The 22,711-nt window shown below is 36.0% G+C and overlaps 1 protein-coding gene across 1 annotated transcript; it reads left to right on the top strand.

Annotated features, from left to right (window-relative positions):
- The first annotated feature begins 2,897 nt into the window (after window positions 1-2,897).
- LOC124642822 (hepatocyte nuclear factor 6) lies at window positions 2,898-21,666 on the top strand. The gene is made up of 4 exons (XM_047181490.1): window positions 2,898-3,618; window positions 15,662-15,685; window positions 16,203-16,309; window positions 17,200-21,666. Exons 1-4 carry the CDS (start codon window positions 2,898-2,900, stop codon window positions 17,443-17,445), a joined length of 1,098 nt encoding a protein of 365 aa, XP_047037446.1. The 3' UTR covers window positions 17,446-21,666.
- The last annotated feature ends 1,045 nt before the right edge of the window (window positions 21,667-22,711 follow it).

Genomic DNA, 22,711 nt, shown 5'->3' on the forward strand with positions numbered 1-22,711 from the left:
TCTTATGTTCTAAAAAAAATAAACAAAATGTACGTAAGTCTTGTTATGACATACTTACCTTACATAAAAAACAGCCCTTTACAATCCTACCCCTTGTCCCAATCTTAAGCGGAACCCTAAGAAAAAATAAAAAGGTCAATGCACCCGGAACAGTGAGGCATGCGCGAGCCACAGGTGTTCGTTCGATAATATCGATTTTCGCGCGACAATCGATAAGTGACGTCAATCCAATATGGCGGTTGCGCGCGCAGCTGTCGCTCGATAAAAAACACGTATGCTAATGAAAGTAGGGTCGATAAAATAGGGGTTTAACAATATCATTTTTGGGACACGCGAATATACTTTTTTTTGTAATTTATTATTTAGGTTGACGAATTTGAATAGGGTGCTCTGGTCTCTGAACTTTGAAAGATTTGAATTTTGTTTGTTTCTGGGATTATGGGCTTAAAAAGTGTAATGTACAATGGTAGAAAAAGTGTAATGTACAAGGTAGAAAAAGTGCCAACAGAACTTTTGTAGGTTTCGGAATTATTAGCTAATCGTGAATGACGGAAACATATGTTATGTACATTGATAATAAAATAGTAAATGTGCTCCTTGAAACATACTACGATAGTTATAGTTTTGAGTGTTAGTTGTTATTATAGCGGCAACAAAATACATCATCTGTGAAAATTAGATATAAGTAACCCGGTGACAGACGGATAGACACGCGGCTAGATGAACAGACGGGCACCCAAGTAGTAGTAACAAAGAATCCCGATAATACCTAAAAAGTTGACAAACAGTCATTCCCCAGAAAAATATTCGCAAATAAAAGTCAAACATCTCCGCAGGCAGAAGCTAGTTTTCCATCTTAAAAAGATGCCAACTACAGACTACAGCATAATGTAGTTAATATTAAACAATACGATATAGTTCGGTTAACGTTTACGTGTGTACGTAATGACGTAACGCAGTTAGCAGGACGTGGTATAGGGGCTGCCGGTGACGGGTAGGGATGTGATTGTCGATATCGATAAACGTGCTTAATGATGTCTTAGTGCTGTGGGTAATTTTTTGTTTTGATATTTTTTTGTATAGTACATGGAAATTATAGTTACAAGAAATAAGGGAGTTACAAAAAAATACTTTGGTATCATATACATAGATAATCAATTTTAAATCTGGATGTACAGAAAGGTGAAAATATACCTAATGGGTGGAGGGTGGATAGGTAGGTATATTAGTGATATTATATTAATACATCTGTAGTGTAGTAAAAGTAGTTTAGTAGTTTGTAACGTGATGATGATGATAATGAACTTCATCTAGCAAATTAGTGTTAATTAGAAAAAAATACTTTCAAGGAATCAAATTCATTGATTTGAAAAACAAAACCTCAATTAGGTATACGAAAAAAAGATAGCGTTATAGGAGTAAATATTTCATGTTTTTCAAACTTCTAAGAATTCCATACGTATTCATAGACGGTAAAAAATTCACACAATCTTAAGGGCTCTATCGATATCGATAACCCAACCATGACATCACTCAAAGCCCTTTGTCACGAGCCAGGTGTCGCGCGGGGTCATTTGAGCCACCTGCACATGTGTGAGTAACACTGTACAGACACGTTTGAAACGCACACATAGACATAAAAGGGTTTGTTTGTGTGTTTTTGCTCGCGTCTGCAACATTCGGCTAAATACAGTGTTTCAATTTTTTTAGGAATGAGCTGGTTTTTTTTTAGGTAGCTTAATATAATATAATGTGAGAAAACATGGATGGTATTTTAATGGGTCAGTTTTTGATGATAGAGAGCGTATTTTTTCTGATAAGAAATTAGAAGATACGATAAATGAGTACTTTCGTATTGTCCAATTTTATTCTTTAAGTATAGTCCATATTGCTTAGAAAACGTCTAGAACCTTTGTAATATTTATCAGTTTTAGGGACTATGTTTAGCTCACAGAGTTAGACCAGTTTGTGAATGTGCCATTACCTAAAAATATAAGAAGTATGTGTTCACTGTGTTCACCTTCTTCATTCAAAAATCATGAAAGGAAACAAGTTTTATTTCTAGTTGCTTTTGCAAAAAGGACAACAATTAAACGCAGCCAGAAAAACGAGACTCCAAAATATATAACATGTTTTCTTTGATATGCAAATACACTGGTTCAACAATCAAGAGTTTTGACATCAAAACATGGAATCACGCTTTTCATTGTAAACTCGAATAAAATATAATACGATGCTTTTGAAGTCACAATCATTCAACAATAAGTGGTCTACAATCATTCGAGACACAACAATGTCAACTAAAGGCATTTTCTTCCATTGTATAGTTGATCCAACAAACGCAGAAACTACAATATTAGCTCCAAAACATATAACAGCTATAATATTTCAAGCTTTGTAGCGTTAATTATTTCCCTCTTGGAAGTTTCACCATGAGGTAAGCTTGGCTAGCAAGTAGCCAAGTGACAGCAATGCTCGAACGAGGGCAGTGCCGCCACCACACCACCTCCAAACTCACGCTCAGACCTTCCACAGTATCATCCATAGACGCTCCCGAAATAACCCCCCCAAAATAGACAAAACCCAACCAGCAATGGTCACAAAACAATCCGTACAGCTAGAAACACGGTACGTACGACGCCCCAGGGTAGGTTAAGGGTGCATTGTATACAGCTAACGTCAGATAGCCTGACAAAGTAAGCAAATTCAAACAAAATCCAACTTAAACACCTTCTAATAAGGTTGACATTGCCTATTTCCCCATCAAAGATAGGTTGTTTGAAACGAGGGTGAAGAAACAGGGGTGTTTGCAGGATGCGGGGCGGGGGGAAGGTAGGGTGCGTCGCGCAGGCGTGCTTCAGTCGCCCGCGCGACCCCGCTGCCGCCGGCCGCGCGCCATGGACGAGGGAAGAGCGCGCGATCGCGCTCCACTCACGGTGATTGTCGCCCCGAGCAACGCCTCGCCGCCCAGACTGTCGCCAGCAGACCTGCTGCCTGACGGCGATGCGGCGTTCCACCCCCTGTCCGCAGTCAATGGACGGCTGACACCGCCGGGGCTCGAGCCCGCCTCGTACGCGACGCTCACCCCTCTGCTCCCACTGCCGCCGATCAGCACCGTTTCGGACAAGTTCGCGTACCACGCCGGGGGCACGTTCACAGTAATACAGCAGCAGCAGTCGTACGCGTCCTTATCACCAACTCCTTACAATGAGCCGTTGTCGCCTCAGTCAGCATACAGCCGGCGGAGTGCGTCGCCCAACTCATTCGAGAGGCGATCCCCCACGCCGCCATTGCCGAGTCCTGGTTTGGACTTGAACGCGGCGTTGCTCGCGAGAGAAGAGCAACAACAGCAGCAGCAGCAGCAATCACAGAGCGACACAGAAGAAATAAATACAAAAGAATTAGCTCAGAGGATAAGTGGGGAACTGAAGAGGTATTCGATACCTCAAGCGATATTTGCTCAGAGGGTGCTATGTAGGTCCCAGGGCACGCTAAGTGACCTGCTAAGGAATCCAAAGCCTTGGTCGAAGCTCAAGTCGGGGAGGGAGACGTTCCGAAGGATGTGGAAGTGGCTTCAAGAGCCGGAGTTCCAGAGGATGTCGGCCTTGAGGCTAGCAGGTATGTGATGCATGATGTTCAGTTGTTTGTAGATTTTATTCTAGATGATGTGCTTTTGTTTTATTTTGTAATTTTCTCCAGGTAAGTTGACAGGTGTTGATTTTCCTATAAGAATAATACAAACGGTAAAAGAATCATGCAGGTTCAATAACGATGTTTTGAACTGGCGTAGGCTTTTTTGCAGGTTTGGTCCTGACCACGTGGTCCATGTTTTTTTGTATGATGCGTAAAACGAAAATGCGACACTACTACTATGTAGTCAAAGCCTCTTTTGGAAGGGTTTCAAAATCATATATTTTTAGGTAACTGGACCTATAATCTGGGATTAAAATTCCCTCGCGCCTGAAATAACCCTTTTACCTTTATGAACATACCAAAATTATGTCATAAATTCTCAGCTGAATAAAACCGCGCTTCAGTCAGCCTACATTAGCATAATATAGCCTGACCCGGATTGCCACGTGGACTTAAAATGCATAAAATCACTCTAAATATACATTTATAATTTTGTTTGGTATACAAACTGTAATATGTAGCAATTTTTCAGAAATCTGTTTCAGAAGTTTTCTTTAAGCTTCTGATGGCTCTGAAACAACCTAAAAGCTTAAGTTAATTTCATGTTTTAAAATCCAAATAAAACAAGTATCTTGTTTTATTTGTTTTTTGTCTCATGATGATGAGATGATGTTTGAGTCTCACTCTATAATTTTTAATATGATATGATAAACTCTGCCTGTCTGTCTATCGCGCTTACACTCCAAAAATTCTGGACCGATTTGGAAAATTCTTTCAGTGTTTGACAGGCAGCTATAGGCGACTTTTTATCCATGTGCTTGGAGTAGTTGCCACGGAACGCGGGAAGCTAATAGTAAATAATGCTTCCTAACTACATTTCTAAAATAATACCTATTATAAGATATTCGACAAGGCTTTTAATTATGAAGTTGTAGCAGTAAAAGAGATTATAGAGAAACAATAAGCATTGTTGATGCGTATAGACGTCTAGACGATGAGAGTAATAATCTATACATATAATAAATCTGTAGAATAGTAATTTTTGTACATTGAAGAAATTGACAAAAAAAATAGCCAGCATGTTAAAGGATAACTAACAGAACCCATTTCCATCATTTTTGTCATTTTTGTCTGTTTGTCTGTTTATCTGTTTGTTTGTTCGGGATTCACGTAAAATCTACGAATTAAATGCAGACAATGCTTATATACAAAAATTCTACGTAACTTGGGGTATTACTTAGTTTTTGTTTCATCGAAATCGATTCACTCTATCAAAAGATATGATTAATTTTGTGAATTCAAGATGTAAAATATTACGACACGCAATCTATTTGTCAAAACTGTACATTTGAATGTTGTACTTATATTAGTTGATCGGCCTATTATTAATCTTTACACAGAAAATCACACCTTTATAAGTAACTTCGGAAGAAAAAAAAAATATGAAAATTTTGTTTAGCCAAGGTTAAAGTAGCTCCATCTGTGCTAAATCTGTGGTAAATAAAATACATCAAATTTGTCAAAGGAGCGAGGTGGTAAATGACAATATTACCATACATTCTTTATAGAGGACTATTATTTCAACAGATGGAGTTGTGTATTTTCCGTATTTCACCATATTTTAACACGTAGTGTAATTTTTCGATAGACATTTCAATAGTGTTTGTCAGTTTGCCGTGCCACATCAAAATCCAACTATAATTATTACCTTGATGAAAAGAAAATTAATAGTTCTCAGCCAAATTTAAAACGGTGCCATCTAAATTATTTTTTGAACATTATGTCAAAAATGATGACTTTAGTGGAACAATTAATTATCATTTAAAGTTACAGATGGAGTTCATATCAGTATTTTTTCATAAACATAGTTTAGCTTATCTTCCACTAATGTGGTGGCCTTAAAACAAATTACTTTGAGTGAGTAGTATTAAGTAGACCTTAATTATTTTTTCTGATGCAAAATATGTAAACTTAATCCTAGAAGAAATGAGGATCTATCTCTCGCAAGCGCTGCTAAGCGTGAGGAAGGTAATGTAGGATTCTGTAGCTTTAAAAACAAGCCCAGATACAAAGTGCAGATAAGAAATGGGAGCTCTCTCTATTTAATACCATACACACGTAAAATGCTTTATGCGTCTGAAAACGTACAAATTACGCGCCGCATACCAGAGACATGCTTACTTTCAACTTCTGATCGCAAATACACTGTTCACGATTACGAACAGTCTCAGTAAGACCCGAGCCAAGTCTAAAAACCCTAAAAAACACCTTTTATATAAAACTACGTTTGATGTCATTTAATCACAAAGACAGAATTGTTCTCTGTTGCAAATCCTATCCACCTATATCCTATCCTAATCCAGAATGCATTGCAGGTGTGCATTGCACAAAAACCAATGGTATCCTATTGGAGAAGTCAAAAGAGTTGACCTGCCAACGTCAGCTTCTGCGCTAAGCAAGTGTTCTTAATAGTACCATCAGAATTACATTCATCGTTGAATGAGGTGAATAAATTTTCAGAAACCACAATAACAGTAGGAGCCAAAGCGTATTATCGCTTCATAGAGCTCTGATTGGCCCCAGGTGACCAAGTCAGGTCTGATTTGTTCGTTCATCAGATCTTTGAAAGTGTTTCGGTGGATACTTACTGTCGTCCTGTTTACGTGTGACACAAAATATGGTATATAAACGTCCTCCGCAAGAGCGAAATTTTCCCGGTGTGCGGTAGTGACGCACAGTATACAACACTTATGTTTCTTTTGATTTGCTGGCTCCACCAAGAAATGACAAATTGCGAGCGTACATTCTGAAAATCTTGGCAAAACTACAGGTTTCAAGTACGAACACATGAAGTGGACTCTCACAGATACGTACATTTTGCCTATTCGTGAACTAATGCAAACATTTCGGTGGAGTCCCGGCTTAGGCCTCCCCCACATTAGGCGTGCGCGATCCTCGGGCGTGTGAGTAGCGCGGGCGCCGCGCGTGCGTCGCGAGCGCGTTGCGTGAGCGTCGCGTTTTGCTGCCCTGCGGCATTTGCAGCGCGCTCGCGGCGCGCACGCGCCGTCCTCCTTGACGTTTAACTGCTAAGGCGTTTAGCGGGCGGCGGGGATAGCAGGCGAAGGGGTAAGAACGCAACTCGAGCGCCGCGTGCTCGCCGCGAGCGTGTCGCTTGCACTCTTCACACATGCCGCAGGGCAGCAAAACGCGACGTTCACGCAGCGCGCTCGCGACGTCCGCGCTACTCACACGCCCGAAGATCGCGCACGCCTAATGTGTGGTCAGCCTTACCATGAGTAAGTGAAACTATCCTACCCTATGCGCCTGCTGATGATGATGACTCATTTTATCATCCATCCAGCTATTCCCCAACTATGTTGGTGTTGGCTTCCAGTCACCGAATCTGTTTGAGTACCAATATTTTGCTTGGAGCGACTACCTATCTACCTATCTTTAATCCAGTCAACTACACAAGACGATATCCATGGTAAGACTGACAGACTTTCTGGCTTCTGATTAGTCGCAGCAGCTGTAGAAAATGTACAAATGACAGCTTTGTCAGACTCAAAGCATGTAGACATATATTTATTTGATTATAGCTGTTTCCTGTGAAAATTACTTACGCACCATATACGTAATAATTTTCCAAATTGGCTGAACAACGTCACAAACTTTACTTCTTTTGTTTAGATAAATGGTCACATCCACAACACAACCTTGATCAATGAATCTATGCGACTGCTAAGTGCTAATCCTAATTATACTGTCACGTGAAAGAATGCACCTACGGGATAAGTAGTATTTTGACGATTCTATATTGCCCACGCAGACGAAGTTGCGGGCAACAGCTAGTAGACAATAATACCACAGATATAAAGCAAGTCTACCAAACCATAACTATGAAATTCTGAAGTTTATTTAGTACCTAATATTGGTTCTCCATCTCTCAAGTATGTGTTCGATTCCAGGTCAGGCAAGTACCAATGCAACTTTTCTATGTATGCATGTACGCTCTAAGTATATCTTGGACACTAATGACCGTGTTTCGGAGGGCACGATAAACTGTAGGTCCTGGCTGTCATTGAAAATCTATGACTTTCGTTACGGGTAGTCAGAAGCCAGTAAGTCTGACAACCAGTCTTAGCAAAGGGGTATTGGGTTGCCCGGGTAACTAGTTTAAAGAGATCAGATACGCAGTCGCTCCTTGTAAAACACTGGTACTCAGCTGCATCCAGTTAGACTGGAAGCTGACCCCAACATAGTTGGGAAAGGCTAGGCAGATCATGAAAATGGTCGACAAACCACAAAAGAAACATTGGTAACATATCAGAATTGTATGAAGGAAATCTTAAACTTGGTATAAATCAAGGGTGAAGACCTTTTTAAATATTCATAGACTACGGTAGGAGTGAAAGTAGCCCATGGCTTTTATAGACTGCCAAACTATTATGATTCTTATGGGAATCCAAGAAAATACCATTAAGTTCATTATTTTTCTTGTGAAAATTGTCTGAAAGTAATTTATGAATCAGTCTTGTGTTTGCTTCTTTTCAAATCATTTTCTGATTAGATTTTTATAATTCAATGCTATTGTTGCCATTGATTTGTTTAATTTGTCAGATTTTATCAGAAATTGGCATTCAAGTTTTTAAAATCAAAAGTCATTTATTCAAATTAGGCTGCAAAACAGCACTTCTCGAACATCAGAGGTTTTCCTACATTATAGTAAATACTATTTGCAAATATATTTCGTTTTCTACAGAGCAAGCGGTGGTAGGTGGTAATAAAGAGGAATATTTTGTTTGTTTGTAACCTAAAAGGTCCGAAACTACTGAACAGATTTCAAAAACTATTTTACTGGTGGAAAGGTACACTCTTCCCGAGTAACATAGGTTATATTTAACCCGGTACGGCCAGTAGGTCCCAATGGACGCAGGTAAAACCGCGGGAAATTCTCCAGTATATTATAAACGCTGTATTTTCACCTATTTACTTTATCAACACAACCCAAATACTATATACAAACAAGCCCACTTTTTACTCCAAGAAAAACCCAAGATCCCCCTTAAAAGTATCACCTACGTAATTTACTATCAAGCCAATGATGCGCCACTACGTTATCGATAAACGCTTGCAGTTTACAAACAGCGGGCGCGTCAGCTGCCTCTATCGATTCGTACAATCGATGCGTTGGGTCACCGCGCGGTCGATGCGGTACGTCACTAGTTGTGGTGACCACGCGATTGGGTGAAAGCGGGAATAAATGAGAAATATGTGAAGTTTTGTTTTTGGTAGTTGAGTCATAAAATAGTGTATTTGTTTTGGTTGGGCTAAAGATAAAATGCTTTTGAATTAGTAGTGCATTATTTTAAATATTTTTAACCGGGTAAAAAAGGTTATCAATTAGGTCTGTATGTTTATTTGTGCCCGATTATCTCACGTTTGGTCCAACATAGTTTGATGCGATCTTCCGCATAATCCGCAACTTTTTTTGCAAAAAAATATTTATAAAAAAAAAATATTAACGTTAATGGATTCTTCTCTCTTCTTTTAGTAAAAAAAAAATGATAATAACAAGGGTCATTAATAAAATCAAGATAAAAGGGACCTCCAGCTGCGTGCATCGATTTTAATGCTAATGTATGCACGGTCGATGCATGACGTAACTATGGGGTGCGTTACCCTCGCGTTGTGAGGGATTATGGGTTCTCGGTTAGTGCGTTACTACGTTACTACGTACGTTATATATTTTGTGCGTAGTTGAGGTTATTATTTTAGTCAAGTAAGAAACAGTTTGGTAACTGTGAAAGAACATATTCTAAAAGGTCTATGTTGGGTTGCTGTCTAGATTCCATTGGCGACCTTAGAAATTAATAATTACAGAGTGAGCAAGAAAACCATATTTGAATACCACGTAAACCTTTTTTTTTTAACGACGTCTAAAATCATCAAATGACCCCTCCCGCTGTAAATTAGCAGCGGTGAGGGAGTGTCAGACTCTTACTGACTAAAAACCGTCGTGTTCCGTCATAGGCCTTTTATGTACCAGGGCCGCGGTATCTCTTTCGAACAACCCGCAGCATACCACGTAAACCTTACGTGGATTTCCAAAACTAGGTTAGCTCAACCAGCTCAGTCATTATAAGTGTCAATTATTTTTGGTTGACTGGTTGAGAACGCTTAAGGCGATAAGTCCGACATTGTATAACTTGCTGTAACATGTGCAAAACGTGCAGTAAGTAAATAAACTAAACTAAGTTATTATCCTAACAGATTTGTATTTTAACAGTATTTTTTTCTCAACAACTGTGACATTAAAATAAGAATGTCCTACAAACTACAACACTCATAGTCACCCTACACATTTTGACAGTTCATGTCGTCGGCACGCGACCTCCCCTGTTCGATAACCATTGCGTTTTGCTTACGTATCGCGAAAGTTGATCGGTGCAGTAGGCGGGCAATGTATACGGTAGCGTTTGCCACTATGATGGATTGGTTAGGTTCTTAGAGCAAATGTTCCTTGCGAAAATTATGGTTATAAATATCGGTTGGTGTTAATTTTAGTTATCGTAATTATCTGTTGCTTATGATGCGGCTAGTATATGCATCACTAGTGTTTCTTACTTCTCCACTTTCAATGTCATCTCTATTGCTGTTTTTTCCTTCGTCTGTCTTCAACTTAGCACCAATTGTTTTTTTTTAGATATTTTCATTTTCAGTGTTTAAAGTACCAGCCTCTCAAATATAAATAGGTATTATGCTAGGCCAAGCGCGTACCCTTGTTACTTATCAAGTTATATGTCATCTACTTTCTGTAACACAACTGTTGACCTTAACTCTATCAAATCAACCAAAAATCTTCACATTTTCAAGTATTACCACGGACAACATCATCAAACTTTTACTATCGTTTAATATCATGAATGACGTCATTTCGTGAACGCATAGTTTCCTTATCTTCCTTTAGTACGAATATGATTGAATGGGACTCTTCCTCATCTTGGGTATTGACATATTTGTCATATTATGTAGGTATTGACAAATTCGTCAAATGTATTGACATTAGTTTTCATATGTATGTATGTTTTGTGGGTTTGCTAATATCATTTTCTTCCTAGTTTTATTTTTTATACTAGCTTTTGTCGCACACGGATAAAAAGTGATAGACTTTAGCTTGTTTGCAATACATGGGCTATTCAACATTGAATGGGATTTCAAATCGGCCGAGTAGTTTCTGAGTAAGCGCGATAAAAAAAAACTCTTCTGCTTTAAAATCTATACTTAAGGACTGGTCCGATTCAAATAATTGTTAAATACTTCCCACAACGCGACCTACACTTTTTGTATTGTTTTGGTAAAATAGGTTCAAAGAGAATTAGGGGATCCCTTATCTATAATACCTAATTAAATTCTACAAACTGTTGTTATCGCGTGGGTATAGCAACCATGTGTTTCAACCAACATCAAGTTTTTAACCTCTACCAACTTCAATTTCAAGTTTTTTTCTATTTTGTTCAACTAAACCTTTTTCAGCCATTTCAAATTAAGGCCAATAAACCCCATTAACAGGCAGACACCATCATTTATCCTGAAGAACTACAAAAACCCTCAAAACGGTACCGCAAGCGAAGCGACCCCCCCTCCCTCTGTGACGTCAGACACCCCGTTTATCGATCCACCCCTCCCCCCGCGGTCGCCTGCCGTCGGCTTGTGTTATACGTACCTATATGGGGTTTCTTCAGTATACCTTTCCTCTAACGTTTTGAGATTTTTATGACGTATATTTGGAGTTTCAGGTATTGTAACATTGTGGCTTGGAGTTATTCTTAAATAGCTTCTGTCCTGGTTTCAACCACGTCTCGTAGGAGCTTCTCCATAAAAATGATATAAAGTAGCCTATAGCAGCCGTTCCCGAATTCTTTTGGCTTCGGAACCCTTTTCGTTTCACCATTTTTTGGCGGAACTTTAGCTTATATAAGAAGTAAACTAAAGACCTAAATACACTGAGGTACGGCTCGTGGCGTGTGGTAGCGCACCAAATGGTTATATGGTTAGAGACATACTCAGGCATAGCATGGCTATCTGCAGCACGAGCCAGAAAACAATTTAGCCGCCCTTGACTTTGTGTATTATATGAATAGTTTTCAGTTTGAAGACTGGCAAAGTAAACGCTAAAAGAAATAGATTGAATTTATACAGGTGCGAGGCGAGCAAGCGCGATTTTTTTTTAACTAAAAGAAGAAGTTCCAAGCACCCGCTAGCATTGAAAGACATTCAGTGGTAGCCGGGATCGCGAGCGAAGCGAGCGCGCATTTTTTTTAGTTTAAGTACCTACACAAAATAAACAGGTTAATAATAAGGTCTCAAAAAGTGCAATATCCACACAAAAAAGCAAATGCAAATGAATAAGCAGCTAGCGAAGAAAAGGCTTTGCTTTTTCGGAACCAGAGGCATAAAAAATAAAAAATTTCGACGGAAGAGCGCGAAATTTTTTCGGTGTTGGATACCTGAGCAATTAAACGATCATAAAAGCATCACACGCAACATGGACTCGCGAGCGAAGCGAGCACGAAATTTTCGGATTCGCGGAGGTACAATAATGCCACTTTTTTATTCATGGTAAAAAAAACCACTGAAAATACTCGTATGCCGTGTCATTTCACGTCCTGTCAAATTTATGAAAACGTATAATTCTGGCGATGAAATAAGCCTAAAAAATGCGGTGATTTTTGGCCGACTCGCTCGCTACCTATTTTTGCCGATTGCCGAAGACCTGGAGTTATTAAGTTAATCTACAATTTGCAAAAAACTGAATTAAAGTATCTGCTGGCCGTGGCCTTCCACCGCCACTTGTCGCCAACTCGTACTTACACTCCCGATTGGACCTACATGGTGCCTAAATGGAATTTTGGGATGCAATATTTAAAACAATTTCGTTGAAAATGAATAACAATTTACTATTGTCAAAAGTGAAACGATTTACGATATGGAAATCTTGAATTTTCCACGGAACCCCTGAGGGCCAGTCACGGAACCTCAGGGTTCCGCGGAACCCCATTTGGGAACCGCTGGCCTATAGCCTCCTTGATAGATGGCCTAACCTAACCCAACACTGAAAGAATGTTTCAAATCAGACCCGTTATTCCTGAGATTAATGCGTTCAAGCAAACATACGCTTCAGCTTTATAAGTAATATCATATTGGATATTAGATTGGATCTGGCTAGCCTTTTCCCAACTATGTTGGGGTTGTCTTCCAGTCCAGTACCAGTGTTTTACATGAAGAGACTACCTATTTGACCTCCTCAACACAAAATATTTTTCTTTAACAATATTTTGTTCCCACTTTTCCTCGTCGGTTTTCCAAGAAAAACGGTTTGGCATAAATAATTTGGATTTCTTCGTTGACCTTTGATGGGTTCAATCGAAAATTATGTTAAATGTCAATTCTCTAAATATAGTCAAAGCAATTTGTAATCTGATAGAGCGGGGATTTGTAATGGTGACTTTTGATTTGGTTTGGACCTGATTTACAATATAATCCGTGTTTTTTAAGGCACATTAAACGTCCCGGCTGTCTTTTGACTATCTTTGGTGGTCGTTACGGATTGTTCGAAGCCAGAGAGTATGACAACCAACCAGTCTTGCCAGGGGGGTATTGAGTTGCTCGGGTAATCGGTACAGGCAGTCTCTCCATATAAAACACTGGTAGGCAGCAAATCAACACTGGAAGCCGACCCCAACATAGTTGGAAAAGGCTAGACAGATAATGATACAAGGCAAGATTACAAGATACAAACACAACCTTAAAATGTCCCTGGAATTTCGTCTATGCCCAAACTAAGTTCCACCCATCATCACAGGGAAAAAGTGGTAATAAATGTAGTCTGATAGTTTACTGCGAATTTATTATTTTGTCACGTCTAAATGGATGCTAAAAATTATCAGCCATGATCATTTAGCAATTGAAACGTCGCTCGTTGAAAATTATCTTTGAGCATAAGTACTTATATCCTGTCCTTATCTGCAGGTAGTCAAGTGTCGTGGTAAACTATCTTCCGTTAGCGGTTTCACCCACGTCCAGAGGAATTATTTCCTACACATGGATAAAAAGTTGCCTATATATTTTTCTGATATATAAGTAAGGCTACTGCTGCTTATGTTTTAATACTCGGTGGAGATAGTCCAAATGGGTGTTGCAAAGTTGTCCCAAAATAGCGATGTCAATAACAACTCCTTTATTCAGAAACTGTTCGATGAAGAGTCATCTACAGAATCTTATGTCCTATAGAAATTCTTTCGCGTGGATGTCGGAAATTAATGACCATCTGCTTCGTAGTGGCCTTAAAAACAATAATAGCAAACAAAATTTAAATACTCTTCATTTTACAGATACCCCAAACCAGCATCAAACGATTAAAGGCGACAATGTAAACAACATGCCTCAACAGCCTTACTGCCAGCCTCGGGAGTACCAGGGTGCTCCGCCCGCGCCCCAGGGCTCCACAATGTACCCTGGGCCTCCGCCCCATTGGGACGCGCCATACGAACCAGCTGGGGACGTTTCTTGCTTGTGAGTCCTGCCCTCAACTTGAATTGGATCCCCAAATCCTTTAAATCCCCTTTTCTGTTCATACCCTGCGGTTTCTGCTTTCATTTGTCATTTTTCTTCTATTTACTCTTTTATGAGTTCATTTTCTTCTCCCTCGATGTCTTCATTTTTTATTTCTTCATCAGCTGCTGGATCATCTTTATATGTTTTCGCGTCATTAACATTAACATGTGTTTTAATTTCTACCGTTCCAATATCCTCTCCATCCTCTCAACCCTGGCTGCGTAGCAGTGGACTTGGTTTCTCATAGGTATAAACATGTAAATAGCTTGTCGCAAAGGTAAAGGAAACACATTATTATAATAGAAATACTAATCATAATTTTGATTCGCAGACTTTGTGACAAGTCGACTTAGATTGAGAATATTGTCTGAATGGATATTTTTGTTCTGTCGATCAAATGTGTAAAATGTATAGAGATTTGCTCATAGATGTTATTTTTTTTCTGAATAGGCAGTATCCTTTCCGCAGCTTTGGTTGTTTTTAGCTTTTGTGGCATTGATACTGCCTAGTGACTGTTTATTTAGATAATGTTTTTTGAAACATTACTTTTAGTTGTAGGTAAGTGTTATTTTGTTAGCTTGACGAGGCCAAGATGAATGTTAGACTGCTACCGCGCCCCCATCCCTCCCTTTTTGTTTCTCCCTGCGCCCGGGCTGTTATAGTTTTTCATTATATGATTTTATAGGTGCCTGCGAGATTACAGACCCTTTGTTAATGTTGTTTACATTGTCGCCAGGTATGCGTTTTTATATAATACGTTTGGTGTTTAGATTTCTGTCGATATGTTGGGATTTTTTTGTGTTGAAATATCTTTTTCACAATGATTATGTAAAATAAGAGTAATGTTCAAAAATATGGTGAACATACAATTCCAACATGTCAATATTACATAAATAGATGGAAATAAATGTACAAATTAAATCTAGATGTTTTTTTTATTAGTGTAGAAATAAAATTTAAATACCTGTTTTAAAATATATTGTGTAAATTCCATAAGAAATGTATCCTAATTTTATTTCTACACTTCTAAAACCTAATCCAAAAAGGTCCCATGTTGGGCGCCAAAATAGAAAACTAAGAAATTAAGTGTTAGCTCCATTACTCTAGATATAACGATCATTTTAAATAAATTTTATTACAATTTATATGCTTCTACATACACTTATGTCAAATTAGTTATTAAAACAATCAATGAATCTGTAGATGAAAAAAATATTTTTGATTATATTAATTTTGAAAATGACAAAAGTATAGTAAAAGCTATAAAATGTAGTTTATGTTTAGAGCATGTTTGTTGTGTATAGATGAAGAGCTTGATAGATAACGGTCAAGCGCGAATAGATAAAGTTAGGGAGATAATATTTTAAGTATGACAAACTTTATTAATGGAATTATTATTTTTCTGTTACAGCGGCCCAGATCCCTCAGAGAGGCAGTAAGTATTTTAATATTAAATATTTAGATGTAAACACAGCTTGTTTTAATTTATCTATAGATGTTTTATCTTACAAAAGCGGGTTGATTATATTTTCTGTATCAAACCTATAATCATCAGTGAATTTGCAAATATATCCATAAAAATGGAGGCAATAAATATATAGCTTTCCCTATTTTAATTCAAAACCAATTAAAAATCATAACATAAAAGCTAATAGGCAAAACAAAATTTAACATTTAACACCAAAGTTAAGTCACTAATAACAAGCATTTAGCGCCTATAATTCAAATTTCAAAATCTTCTAACTATTTATGACCTCAAACTCTGAATCGGCAAAACTTAAGTAGGACACAACAAAAACATCAAAATTACAATCGTTATTATTTCTAAAAGCAAAATTTCTTTCTTTTCACTCAACTTGAGGAGAGACCCGCATATGTACGTACTATTTCTAGAACTTTCCTCAAATCTTGGTGTTCAAACCAGGTGATGTAAAGGTGTGCTTTGGTTACAGGCTGCAAACGCAAGGAGGATTTGGGTTCGGATACAATGCCTTCCCCGAAGAAACCGCGTTTGGTTTTCACAGACCTCCAGCGGCGTACTCTACAGGCTATTTTTAAGGTAATTATAACACCCTATGAATAGTTGAATACTCCATTAAAGTGGCACGTATGAAAACCTAACTAAACAATATTGTTATGACAGAAATAAAATGTGGCTTAAAATCAATGCAAATATATGCAATAACAACAATTTCTCGACTATTTAATAATTCTTTATTTGCTTAAAATGCATTGTTTTAAAAGACCTACTGTAATTTCTCAAATGGATATAGATAGATAGATAGATAGATAGATATTCTTTATTAGGTACACCAATGTTACATTTTTTATCTTAAACTAGGTATTTAAAGTAGGTGACATAATGGGCGGTCTTATCGCTAAGAGCGATCTCTTCCAGACAACCTTAGGATGGATTGAGACGAGAAGGAAAAGATTACAAATAAAAATATATCATATTATTTTGGTAAAACATCTGAAAAAGACAAATAAAGTTAAAAAATAAACCTTACAAGACTATCAAGATATACCAACATTACATAAAAAAGAACATGAAAATAATTTGACCTTTAAAAGTTTTGAGGTTATAAGGTTTAACGAAGTTGTTACAGAGACTATTTTTTTACATTAACAAAGTACTTTGTAACTTATTTCGTTAAAAATTAACTTCAAGCTAAAAATCTTAACAGCAGTATAAATTGTTATTATCATTAAAAAGTTTTCAAAACCAAATGAAAACATTTCACCTCAAGAACTATTTTTAACCGACTTCCCAAAGTGGGAGGTTTGTAACATTTTATTTAGAAGACAAACAATCTTCCAAAAAACATTATCTTTGTCTGTCTTTATTAAGATTTTAAACAGTCAAAGCCAAATCATTTATAATCACTTTTACCTTTACAAGCACCTATAAAAATCAAAATCTCTAACCCAAAACCTTCGGCATTCCAGGAAACGAAAAGACCATCAAAAGAAATGCAAGTAACCATAGCACGACAACTAGGACTAGAACCCACAACAGTAGGCAACTTCTTCATGAACGCCAGAAGAAGGTCCATGGATAAGTGGAAAGACGATGACGCACCATCAACAGACCTGGACCAGCAGTGCGAGAGCCATGATCTCGACAGGGTTCCGAGTCTAGATTCAGCGGAATCTGAAGAAGACCATGATGACCACGACGATCATTTGTTGTGACGCCGTATCCCTCAACAGCAACTTCTAGTGCTATGAGATTCGCTTGTTTTGGGCCCCGAATTGACAGTGTCTGTTGTGGTTTCGGGTAAACAGGTTTCTTAGGTTTTTTCTCTAAGTTTAGTACCATTTTTATTGGGTTTAATTACTTCTTTATCGATGATAATTTGAGCATTTTTTCATTTTTAAATTCTTCATTTGATTGCAAAAGTTTGTCATTCTTGTTGGGTTTTAATTAAGGCTGTGGTGTATTCATATCTATTTGTGTGAAATTATTAGTACCTGTTACAGGTAATTTTGCTGCAATAATATTAATGTCATCTTAAATAATATCACATGTGCCATAGCCTTTATAGTCTTTTTTTTGTATCTTCAAGTGATGGGTTAATTTTTTCATTGTTGTGTAAACGATCATTCATTTTCAAAATTGTCGGGGCCCTAAACGGAGTTCAAAAAAGTGTACAGTTAAAACTTACGTGAATAGTGCGAAGCCGAAGCCGTTTTAGATAATATTTAGTTATTAGCTGCTGGTCGACGCCTCTATATCGATAGTCGATACATTTGTCGATAATAACAATCGACTCTCTGATTGATTAGGTAAGGTAGAAAGTTCAAAGTTGATTGATAAAGATATGGGCAGGACGAGCTTTGGATGGGTCAAAAATGATCCAGTTTTAATTTTAGGATTTTTGTATGATAATGACTGAAATGAAACAGGAACATGTTAAGGGTTGCCCATACCTTTTCATCGACAAATCTATCGATACCTACATAGTGTTGCGCCCCAGATTGATCTCTATATCAAACGTTTCTAGTCAAACGTGAACTAAACTAGTAATTTTTAGTTTTTATTTTAGAACGACAATATGTATTTTTTAGTGTAAACAATCACTTTGGATTTGGGCGTCTGATTGATTCAAGTTTATCAATCATTTTGAATCAATCACTGTTGTACACAGCTCTATAGTAGTGCAATAAAACACATTTTCTCCTTTGAATGTAATAAGTGTAAGTGAATTAAACTAAGTTATAAATGAATGAATCAATCATCTTTCCCCTAGTATATGGCGCCCTTGTTCAAAGCTGATTGATTAGATAACTGTAAACGTTGTCAAGATGATGTTTTTATAGTAGCGAGAATATCCGATGAAATCGGATCATTTAACATTACATTTGATACGTTACATGATACAAAGGAATAAACTAGACTATTTTCTTAATAACCATTATAAGTATTAATTACCATTAAAAGTCATAAATTGTTATAACAGAGTTCCAATTCATTAAAAACAAACAGAAAAACTTAAAGATTGTGCACACTTAAAGCTATAACACAATCTTTTTAAATAGAGAAAAACTATTGTGCAAGTAATAAAAATAATATTAGTATCAAACATTTATTTATAGCAAGAGACAGCATGAAAACTGCTCTTTTATTAAGTCGGTTTGTTCTCTTTAAAAATATACTGTGAAAATATAAACAAGCTTTTCAATAAATTCCTTAGGTCATGTAACGTATCTCTATAGTCACAACTTCTTAGCCATTCCTTTTGATTTCATAACGGCTGATTAAAAACTTGAAAGCAAATTTGTGCGTGATATTATCTAGATATAACTTAGATATAAAAAAATGGTATTTATTTAAGAAAAAAACTGCTTCAATATAAGACTAGTCTGATTTGTGCAAGTAGATGAAGATTCGAAACGCTTGGAAAAAAGTTGGTGACATTGAGCGAGCGAATGCTTTATTTTATAGTATTTAAGCGAAACTGTAATTGGTGGATCACAATCCTTATGCTGTAATTGCGAATGTGAGTTTGTGTGTTACAATCTCTTAAACTAGTCAACCGATTGAGATGATCTTTTAACGGAGTCAACTTAAAAACTGAGGTTACAAGGTATTTTTATCTGTTTTTTTTCTTAAGAACATGACGTGTGGGGAACAGTGAGTGTAAGATATTTAAATTAGGCAACAGTATTGTAAAGATTCTGTGTTATAAGATAGCGAGTAGTCATTGCGTTTATAGAAATGTGTAAGTTATTGACTATTTTTCAAGCAATACTGTTAGATAATTAAAATAAATGCTTCTTTAAAATACTTTAACGTAGACAAGTCATTTAAGGATTTTGTACCTGTAAAATATTTATACGTTTTGTCTGTATAGACACTGTTATATTTCATGCTATATTTCATATCTATCGCATCGCTCGCGCAGTGTAGCATCAACTTTACACGTTATTTTTAATATTGAAAATAACTTTCCATTTTATAGTTAAATGCAAATGTTTAAGTTACTGTAAGGATAGTTTATTTATTAATTTATTTTTGTAATTTTAAACAATTGCTAGTCTTGTTTTTTTTTACCACCAAAGATATGTATGTGCAATTTGAGTTTAATTTAGTCATCGAAGTTTAGTTTATTTTAAGTGAAAAAACTATTTATTAAGTTATAACCATTTTCATACTTACAATTTGTTAGTTTGTACAGCGACAACATATTTATCTACAATAAAAATGTTATTTTTTTACAGTCCCAAAATATAATGTAGTTGCATAAAACACTTCAATGTATAAATTATAGTTCTGTGTATAAATATTTTTCACATTTATAATGGTTAATTTACGTACTTAATAGTATTAAAACAATTCTTTTATTAAAAAAAAACATTGTAATGCAAAAACTTACTTCTGTTTATTGTAAAAAATTTGAATGAAAACAGCATTTTTATGTATTCTGATTAAAATTTAACTATGATTCTTTTAACTATTAAGTCATTATTTGTGTTCATATATCTAGTCACTTCTCATATTTTATTTCCAATACTAAAGACTTTAAAAGATTTTCATTTGGGGAAATAATTTATTGTTTAATTGATAATTATTCAAAGTTACTTATTAATAGAAAACAATTTTTCACAAGCGTGTTAATGTTACTAGCTGAAACGAATGATTTCATTAGTATTATTAACAAACTGGCTAGCCAGTTCATTTGTTTGAACTTGGATTGACACGTACTGCGTGTCCAGATAAATTAATAATATATCGGGTGTGTCGTACCTAATCACATTAAATTAAATACGTTAATATACTGATTGATAATATATTACGTCGATAAGCACAAAGAAAAAAAAATACAAAGTAAATATAATAAAAATGTGCGAGAATTAGAAGACCATATAAGAGTCTGTCATAACAAACAACTGAAATTCTCCCTTGAAAACTGACAACTCTTAAATGGTCAAAACATTCGATACTTCTAACTTTATCTCTGCTTTACACATGATGTTGTAAATTATGAAACCGAAAAATGACTCCTTTGGTCAAACCACTAAATGGATTAAGTGATTTTTTTTAACAATTCGCCATAGAATATCATAAAGTATATATGTGATAGGATTTGATATGATTGGGTACGACACACCCGATATGTGCGTCAATATTACATCATTTATATTTAAAGTATCGATTACCTATTGATTTGTAAGTTTATTTTTTTCAAATCTCAATGAAACGCATTTTTGAAAGCAAAGTCTATTTATAAGACAATATTAAACTATAAGGTGTCCATTTAGAAAACTAGTAGAATAACTTACAGTTGATTTTCATTAAAATACCTTTTGATTATTATTGAAAAACAGTATACGTCTGCAAACTTAATTAGATATGTAATAATTAATATTTTGTAACCTACAAAGAATGTGGAATGTGAAAATCCACATGGGGAATTACTTATTATTTAATTTGTGATTAAACTATTATTTTTAATTTAAAATTGAGGTGTGTGAACTAGTCGAAAAAATACAGAGTCGTAATTAATGTGGTCTGTTATCTCTTATACATTCCAAATAATTTTTTTTTTCATTAATTTTGAATAACTCTGCGTATTTTATGCAGATATAATCATAACATCATGCAGAGTTATTCAAATTAAGTTTTTTTGGTTTCAAGACATTCGAAAGTCGTGTTTTCTTAAGAAAGATAATGTATCAAAAATTGCGCACAAAATTTTCAGTACTCCAGACAATTTATTATTCTACTGTAATTAAATAATTATTATTTTGGCTGTTCGAAGCTCTTTCACGTAATATCTATACTAATTTGAAACTATCAAATTAAAAATGCAAAAATACAATATTTTTGTGTATGTAAAGTACTAAATAGTGCGCTTTCTGATGTACATAGTTCGTGATTACATGTAAGATTATATGTACATTTTACAAAAATGTCTGTGTATTATTTTTCTATCCTTATATTTCGTGAAATCTTTCAATGGAAAAGTCAGTATGGAAACATCGAAAATGCAACAAAAACAATTCAAAACTTCATTGATATGTATGATGAAGTCTGAAAATATTACCAATTTTTTTATATCAAAGGCTAATTTTATACCAATTTTAAAGGTTATTACAATATTTCAACATTTCTTGAATGTGGTTGCAACCCCGTGACAAACCGATACTTATTCTAAAACAGGATGTTTACAATAGGTGAACAATAATATCTACTATAATATTTTAGTTACAAATCAACTAATCAAGTACCTAGTAAGCGTGTCAAAATGGTGCACAGTAAAAAACTCGGCCTCTTTCAGACTACAGCGACATCTATGTGCTGACTCAATACGTACTCTCGTCAAAGCAAATTGTACTCAGCAAACATTTGAATGAATGTGGGATGGGGTAAGTTAGGTGAGTACTCGTAGAATTGATGGCGCTACCATTGCTGGATACAAATGTACTTGCGTTTTTCCGAACGGGAAACCCTTCCTTCTTCTTCGTCATGTCCTTACTGGTGACGATTGCGGCATTTAATGATATCCTTCCTTATAGAATTTTCTAAAGCCGTTTGGACTAAGAAGACCAAGAAGTTCAAAAAATGTCCTATCGATTTTCCGTCTTGTCAATATTACCTATATTATTCATTGTTTATGTCACTGCAAATACACACAGGTCTCCACAAAACATCTCAACTTTGATTATAAACCAATCTCTCTCATCAACAGGTTGTTTCAATAACAATAACCTATCAGATAAGACAAAATATCATGTACTTACAAGATACTGAAACTCAAGTTCTTTTTTCTTTTATTTCAAATAGTTCTATAAAAACTCTTATATAACTAAATTATATTTTATTTATCCTGTTACAGCCTTTTTATGGTCCCACTTCTGGGCTGCGGCCTCCTCTCACACGGAGAAGGATTGAACACTAATCACCACGCTTGCTCAATGCGGGTTGGTGATTTCAGACTATATAGTCCAGGTTTCC

The sequence above is a fragment of the Helicoverpa zea genome, chromosome 25 (genome assembly GCF_022581195.2).
Source record: "Helicoverpa zea isolate HzStark_Cry1AcR chromosome 25, ilHelZeax1.1, whole genome shotgun sequence".
NCBI classification, from domain to species: domain Eukaryota; kingdom Metazoa; phylum Arthropoda; class Insecta; order Lepidoptera; family Noctuidae; genus Helicoverpa; species Helicoverpa zea.